The sequence below is a fragment of the Palaemon carinicauda genome, chromosome 3 (genome assembly GCF_036898095.1).
Source record: "Palaemon carinicauda isolate YSFRI2023 chromosome 3, ASM3689809v2, whole genome shotgun sequence".
Lineage (NCBI taxonomy): Eukaryota > Metazoa > Arthropoda > Malacostraca > Decapoda > Palaemonidae > Palaemon > Palaemon carinicauda.
In genome coordinates this window covers 121,759,707-121,768,355 of record NC_090727.1, presented here as the reverse complement: position 1 = coordinate 121,768,355, position 8,649 = coordinate 121,759,707, and the positions used below count along the sequence as shown (strand labels likewise).

General features: G+C 33.3%; 1 protein-coding gene across 1 annotated transcript; it reads left to right on the top strand.

Annotated features, from left to right (window-relative positions):
• The first annotated feature begins 2,466 nt into the window (after window positions 1-2,466).
• On the top strand, window positions 2,467-7,860 carry LOC137637844 (rhodopsin-like). The gene is made up of 2 exons (XM_068369955.1): window positions 2,467-2,549; window positions 6,624-7,860. The coding sequence occupies exon 2, from the start codon at window positions 6,624-6,626 to the stop codon at window positions 7,758-7,760; it is 1,137 nt and encodes a 378-aa protein (XP_068226056.1). The 5' UTR covers window positions 2,467-2,549; the 3' UTR covers window positions 7,761-7,860.
• The last annotated feature ends 789 nt before the right edge of the window (window positions 7,861-8,649 follow it).

The following is an 8,649-nucleotide window of genomic DNA, read 5'->3' as shown; positions in this document are numbered from 1 at the left end:
GGTCTTTAGAATTGGATTTTAATGAAATATTGGAAAAGGGAAATCAGATAATGACTAGGTTAAGTAAAATTTGGAAATCAAATCGTCTGAAATTACGTCTAAAAATCAGGCTATATATCAGTTTAGTGAGATCAGTGTTACTGTATGGACATGAGTTGTGGTATGACAATGAAAAAATATCCAACAGATATTATAGATTTGAGAACAAAGCCCTCAAAAGAATATTTGGAGTTAAATGGTAGGGCAGGATTAGAAATGAAACTATAAGAGAGATTACTCGAGTGCCATGTGTGGATGCGATCATGATAAGGTGTAGATGGAGATGGTTTGGGCATGCTCTTCGCACTCCAAAAGAGAGATTAGTTCACCAAACATTTAACTGGGCTCCACAAGAGTTGGACTACCCAGACCTACATGGCTGAGGACTATGAACCGTGAAGTAGTAGATGATGAATGGAGAAGCATTGATTTAAAAGCTCAAGATAGAGACGACTGGCAAAATCTAACCAAGGCCCTTTGCGTCAATAGGCGTAGGAAAATATGATGATGATGAGGATGATGGCATTCTTACTGTTACCTATTACATTACCAATATTGCCTACTGCATTACATGCCTCTCATGTGTTTTGTCTAGAAAATCCAAGCTTATTTTTTTTCAACTTCTCCAAACACTTCCCAAAATGTTGGAATAGTTTTCATAATCAATCTCCAGAATGATTTGATTAAGATAATTGATTGTAAAGTATACAGTGCAAGTGCTGGAAGGGTTTTAGTGGGGGAAAGGTATCTGCATTTTAATGGGAGCTGGTATTATTTGTCAAATTGTTCAGATTCTATGTTTGTTTGTTTTAAGACTGGATCCTACTGTAATACAAAAGTAAGAAGAATCACATCCTATTTTTGAGGCAATTGGTAAATTATTAAATCCTTCATATTATACTCTACTACGCTTATGATTAACATTGAAACATATTCTATCAATGCAATATTGTGCAGCTTTACTTTCAACGCACGTAGCGCATATGGTATTACAGTACAAATACATAACAGTAAATCACTGAACTTCACATACGTTCCAATGTGAAAAGAAATAGGAGCAATATTTCGAAAAGGATTTATTAATTAAAAGCTGTGAATAATGTTAGTAAAATTACATTACTCGATGGCTAGTTGGCAATCCGGTCAAATAACAAACGCTCCACTACAGTAGTGTAATAAATGGCGTTTACTGTATTATGATATAGTCTCGTACTTTATTATTTGTAGTGTGAAACACGATTGCTGTGATTATCCCATATTTAAAAATTATTCTATTAATTATCTTAATCTTATTTATTTAAAGATTTAATGTGGATTAGCTAAAGCTTTAAATCAAATTAATAGAAATATATAAATAACTCATTAAAATTGAAATACAGCTTCAGAACTGATCTTGTAATCAAGAAGAGTTTTGAGTTTGATGATCACCTCGTCTGAACAGCAACTCGAACAAAATATTTTTTGTAGAACAAGAAACACGAAATCTGTTTTCTCTTTGTAGGTTATGAAGGCCAGCCATTTTATTTTTTGAATTCGCGTATTATGAACTAAATAAAAGATCACAAATGAATATTATCATATCAATAAATGTAAATAAATACAGTAAAAAATCGACAGATTGATAAAGTGTTTGCCTAAGAATAAATATACCATTTACTTACATTTCAAATGTTTAAAAAAATAGCTATGACCTGATCCAGTAGAATATTCTCCAAGTAAATGAAAATATAATTTTCTCTAGATAGAAACATTTGAATAAAAAACTCAAATGTTCGTATGTGAAGGTATACCAAATCTTACATTATCATTCAGATTTCTAACCCAATTTACCTCAGAAATAGTTTTTTGGGGTAATGGAAAATTATTTTTCCCCTTCCACAACAGAGGCTCTCGTACTTCATACAGCACTGTGTATTCTAGTTTACTGCTGCTGTGACGGCCATCAAAAGTGACCATCAATTTTGAAGAAAGGTTAAATCACAAAATCTTCGAAGTTACGATTTTGGGAATGACATATTTTATCATTCTTCATGAACTAACTTATCAAAAACTAATTAACACTTTGAAGAAAATTACAGGTTATAATTCTTCATCGAAGGGATTATTTTGAATTCATGAAAATATAGCATAATGACAAAATAGCTTTTTCCTATGCTATTTCACCTAGTGAAAGTTAACACTTACGTTATGGAACCCGGAAATGTGTAAAAGAACAAATCTTTCTTAGAAACCATAATGGAAGCAAACGTGAGGTTGACAACGAAGGGGGTTTCCACATCGATTACTCTTACTGACTCGCCCGGTTGATTAAACTTTTAGTTAAGGCTCGGTTTTTACCCTCTAGTGCATCAAAGCCGAATGTCTGCTCACCGAACTATAATCGCGAGGCCTATATAGAGCAGATGGAACTCCAACGGGAACGCAGACCTGCAGTGTTAGCTGGAACGGAATCCCGGGCTCTTGTTCCTGGACGCTGCTGAGTGCGCTCGGTCCCCTCTAAGTCTCTCAAGGTAAGAAAGAAAAGCTGAAGTGTTTGCTCATTATAATTATTATCATAAGGAACTATTATACACTATTTCAGTATCAACTAAGGTGTATGACGTCTTCAGAGGTAAATTTCAATCATATAAGTGACTTCTTTTTCGACCTTATTATGATTATTACTTTTTATCATCTGAACCTTTGAGAGCTAACCCAAAAAAGTAATTAGAATTTTAGACTTCGTTATATCATCGTTCTTTTCGATGATTGCATAGTTGGTAGATGAAAAACTTTTCGTATTCTGAGTAAAGTATAGAAGAGCAATTCCTTAAAAAGCTGTTTTAGTGAACAGCAAAAATATCTCAACTTCTCATATCTATTAAAGGCATTTGACCAAATCTTTTCTCTCTTTTAAACTAATGCAATTTGTATATTAGATCTCATGATATATCTTTGCACAAGAAAAATAGACAATTTATATAGATATTTCAAAAGGAAACTAAAATGAAAATGGCGACTAATTGAAGAATTTCTGAACTTCTTTCAGTATTGCAAATTTTTCATTAAGAGGTTACGGTTTTTTGTCTTCAAGTAAGATACCTTATACAATGTTTATGCGCTGATTGAAATACTGAATTTGTGAGTCATCTGATGGCTCCTAATTCGAGTATTTTTACATAGCAGTAATCATGACAAAAATTCGAAGACTTTTCTTGCATACACACACGCACACGCAAACACACACACACACATACACCCCCCCCCCCACACACACACATATATATATATATATATATATATATATATATATATATATGTGTGTGTGTGTGTATATATATATATATATATATATATATATATATATAAATATATATATATATATATATATATATATATATATATATATATATATATATATATATAGCTTATATCTATATCTGTATGTACATTTAGCCACTTCCCTTAGTTTGGTGTGGCTACACTTAAAAGTTAAAAGAACTCCCCTGTATTTCTAATTTTGAATCGCTGATGAATTCCCTATGCAGGGAACTTATACTGCAATACTTGCTGCATACATGATCTACAGAGAAACCTCTTTATCACTATGCGGAATCCCGCTACAAACAGTACTGACGTAACCAATCGTGGCCTGAGCGTTGAGGCCCCTCATATGCACATTGTCTAGTCAGCACTTACTATATCTCCTTTTCTCTTTGTCATTGCTTTATTCTCTTTTCCTCAATTATTTCCACATGATTGATCCATTACAAAGGGCTGATCTCTGCCTTCACACACGTCAGCTTTTATTCTTACATTTCTCCTCACCCGTCAAATTTTACTCCTTTAATACCATATACACACAACAAATCCTTTTTAACAGCTTCTACCTGTTTCCGTAGTCAGCATTCAACATGAGTGCTTCACTTTCACAAATACGAAGATGGCTCAACCCTCCTTCATTCATATAAACTTGTCTTCATTAAACACCCTCTACCTTCCAGTTTTTTGTTCGCATCCCAGAGGTTTCTTTATTCCTCTACCACTCATTATATTTACTCTCCAAATACTTATGGATTTTTACAGGCTTTATTTTTTTCACCCACATTACTAAAAATCTTTGCTCTCTTTAACTGGTATTCATTTATCTTTATAAAGTCACCCTTGCTGAAAATTACTCCGTGGTCTTGTGTCACAAACACTGTTTATCACTAAACTAGTGTTTTATTATACTTTTGGCTGTCAGGTCAATGTCACCTCCAAACATCAACCATCCCACACTGTATTCACAACCTCAATTTCATATCTTGCACTTAACTCCATCGATTAAACAGCCCCACTTATTTTATTTAAACCATTCGCTCCTAAGAATTCTAGTACTTGCTTCATACCTCCCGTGGAAAACATTTGATTGTTATTCGCATTCATTATCAACATCCTCAAGAATGTCACTTTATCATTTCAATTATAATCTGTTCTCTTTTTATATTTTCTAGCATTACTAATTCAGAGCAAGCACTATTTTCTACAACAACCTCCCATTTTCTAAGCCCAGACTTTTCTTCAACAAATTGATCTTCTTGTCACATGACTTACTTTCTCAATCATGCACATTCCTTTCTCTTTTATTATCCATGCATCAAATAACTTGCGTCTTTCTTTCACTGAACTTCTTACCTCGCCTACCACTCATTATTTCTATTTTCTTAAATCAAAACACATCCCACGGTAACTAAATAATCCTGACTTGAAATTTTACATTTTCAAAATGAATTATTTAAAAAAAATTTCCCAACTCTCACAATTCTTTTCATTTATGTACTCCCTATATGTTCTTGTCCCCTCCCTGTCAAATCAATTTATAAAAATCATTGTAACAGTTACGATTCCTTCCCTCGTTTCTAAATTAAACTTCCAAATACATCAATAATTGTTTAACAAAATCTTGGTCCGATATAAATCTAGCCTTTCCTCTTCTAAACGTTACATCCATCAACTTATTCTATCTCACACCTTCTTTTGGATTCTATTTGCCTTTGAAAAATTAAACACATTTTCATAAGACTCTTAACTCTACTTCTATAAAATATTCATATTTATAACAGATTATTATCATTATTATTATCATTATTATTATCATTATAATTAATTGCTAAGCTACAACCCCAGTTGGAAAAGCCCAATGCTATAAGCCCAAGGGCTCCAACAGGGAAAATAGCCCAGCGAGGAAAGGAAACAAGGAAAAATTAAATCTTGAAGAGGAGTAACAACATTAAAATAAATATCTCCTTTATAAACTATAAATACTTTGACAAAACAAGAGAAAGAGAAATAAGATAGAATAGTGTGCCTGAGTGTACCCTCAACCAAGAGAACTCCAACCCAAGGCAGTAGAAGACCATGGTACAGAGGCTATGGCACCACCCAAGACTAGAAAACAATGGTTTGATTTTGGAGTGTCCTTCTCCTAGAAGAGCTGCTTACCATAGCTAATGAGTCCCTTCTAACCTTACCTAGAGGAAAGTGGCCACTAAACCATTACAGTGCAGATACCCCTTGGGTGAAGAAGAATTGTTTGGTAATCTTAGTGTTGTCAAGTTTATGAGTACAGAAGAAAATATGTAAAGAATATGCCAGACTATTCGGTGTATGTGTGTGTAGGCAAAAGGGAAAATGAAGTGTAACCAGTGAGAAGGATCCAATGTAGTACTGTCTGGGCAGTCAAAAGACCCCATAACTCTCTAGCGGTAGTATCTCAACGGTTGGCTGATACCCTGGCCAACATACTACGTACAATTATTATTATTATGATTATTATTATTATTATTTTTGTTGTTGTTGTTGTTGTTGTTGTTGTTGGTGTTAATATGTCACTAAGAACCAACATGGACGTTGTAGTAAAATCTGTAAACTTCAGCAAAAATATAAGAAAAAGATAATCTGTTTTGGAAGAAGAAATTATAGTTTTCATAATAGGCCTACATGAAGCTTAGATAATCTAATGTTGTTTTCAATTAATCTGACATTGAACTCAACAGCTTTGAAATTAGTTGAGTAAAAGATGGAGTTTAGGTCGATTTAAAACGTTGATCATTAAGATACGCCTCTCGAGAAGAGTTTGTCATGGAATTGAAAAAAGGTGATGCCCTTCTGGTGAAAATAACCCTAATATTTCACTATCACCATCATCATTCGCTTCATATTAATAATAATAATAATAATAATAATAATAATAATAATAATAATAACAATAATAATAATAATAATAATAACAAATATTATCATTATTATTATTATTATTATTATTATTATTACTATTATTATTATTATTATTATTATTATAATTATTATTTATGTTACTTTTACATTCTTGGCTGCTATGTTATAAAACGCACACAGATTGAGTTAGATACTATAAAAGCCAGAACTTCATATACCCAAGAATCCAATAACCTATTAATCTTTAATTTTGGACTTATTCCTTAGGAGTTTGACAGCTATATAATCGTACAAATGCCATCCTTATATAGTGTAAGAGTGAAGTATGATTATTATCATTCTTTTTCCGTTAAAACGCTGTAACTTTAAAAATTCTCTTTGCACAGATGGGTTACTGGGAAGATCCCGCCAGCATGGGTGCTAGTGATCTTTGGCCCTCAACGAATCCATACGGCAATTACACAGTTGTCGACAGGGTACCACGAGAGCTCTTGGGCTACATCCATGACCACTGGTATCAGCATCCTCCCATGAACCCTCTATGGTATAGTTTGGTTGGCTTTTGGATGTTCATCATGGGCCTTCTTGCCATAAGCGGCAACTTCGTCGTCATCTGGGTTTTCATGAACACAAAATCCCTAAGGACACCAGCAAACATGTTTGTTGTCAATCTTGCTTTCTCAGACTTCTTCATGATGGCTTTTATGTGTCCACCAATTTTGGTGAACTGCTACTACCAGATGTGGTCCTTCAGTGGCATTTTCTGTGAGATCTATGCATGCATAGGTTCAATCTGTGGCACTGCTTCCATTTGGTCCATGGTATTCATCACCCTGGATCGTTACAATGTCATCGTGAAGGGAATCTCTGCTGATCCTTTAACCAATAAGGATGCTTTGTTGAGAATTGTATTTATATGGGCCCAGACTATTTTCTGGTGTGCCCTTCCATTCTTCGGATTCAACAGATATGTCCCTGAAGGTAACATGACTGCCTGTGGTACAGACTACCTCACTGATGAGCTGTGGAGTCACCTTTACCTCTATTTCTATGCTATTGATTGCTATATCTTCCCCTTGTTCTTAATTATCTACTGTTACACATTCATCTTGAAGGCTGTTGCTACTCATGAGAGACAGATGCGTGAACAGGCCAAGAAGATGGGAGTCAAGTCTCTGAGAAATGACCCTGATGCCAAAAAGACATCAAATGAATGCCGCCTTGCTAAGATTGCTCTTATGACTGTCTCCCTTTGGTTCATTGCATGGACCCCTTACTTTGTTATCAATATTGGAGGAATTAACTACAGGCCAATGATTACCCCTCTTTTCTCCATCTGGGGTTCTGTTTTCGCTAAAGCCAATGCTGTGTACAATCCTATTGTTTATGCCATCAGCCATCCCAAATACCGAGCTGCTATGGAGAAGAAATTACCTTGCCTCTCATGCACAACTGAGAGGGATGATGATCAAACCACATCCGATGCAGCCTCAGCTACCGCAGTTGGTGCAGAAAAGTGCTAAGCACTCGATGACAAAGTGAGATGACCATGTACGGAACCAAAAGTGAGAAGCAACTGACTACTTAACTGATGTCCTTGCTTGAACATGTTCGAAATAAATCCTTAGCATCACTTCATTCTTTTATTTGACCTTTTTTTCTATTTAATTATATAATTTTACCCCTCACACGCATACTCATACATGCAAAAACAAAAGCTACAAACATACACAGTAATATATATATATATATATATATATATATATATATATATATATATATATATATATACAGTATATACATGTGTATATATATAATGTCTATATATAAATAAATATATACATATACAGTATATATATATATATATATATATATATATATATATATATATATATGTATATATATATACAGTATATATATATATATATATACTGTATATATATGGATATATATACATATATATAGTTATATATACAGTATATATATATATATATATATATATATATATATATATATATATATATATATATATATATATATGAAGAAACGAGGAACAAAAGAGGTTTTATCCTCAGTGTAAAAGTTAATTCAGTTAATGCTGGGACAGTGTAAAATAAGTTAAAGTCAAGCGACCTTAGAATGGCGATAAGCAAAATTTTTCTAGATCAAAGGAAAGAAAGAGAAAAGCTAATTTTAAGAGAAAATCAACACTCATGTTGTAAGAGTTTAGCAATACAAAGTGGGTACTCCCAACTACGGAAGCAATTAAAAAGGAAATGAACAGTAATTTAACAAACTTTTTATTGGAATCAGTACAATAGATCGGTGGAAAAAAAAAAGAAAAAAAAAAAAACCCTGATTAAAATATGAGAAATGAGGATAGAATTAAAGATAGATGAAATAGAATGGGAA

Excerpts from the sequence above, each read along its gene's own strand:
- LOC137637844 (XM_068369955.1), top strand. The coding sequence starts at position 6,624 with ATGGGTTACTGGGAAGATCCCGCCAGCATGGGTGCTAGTGATCTTTGG.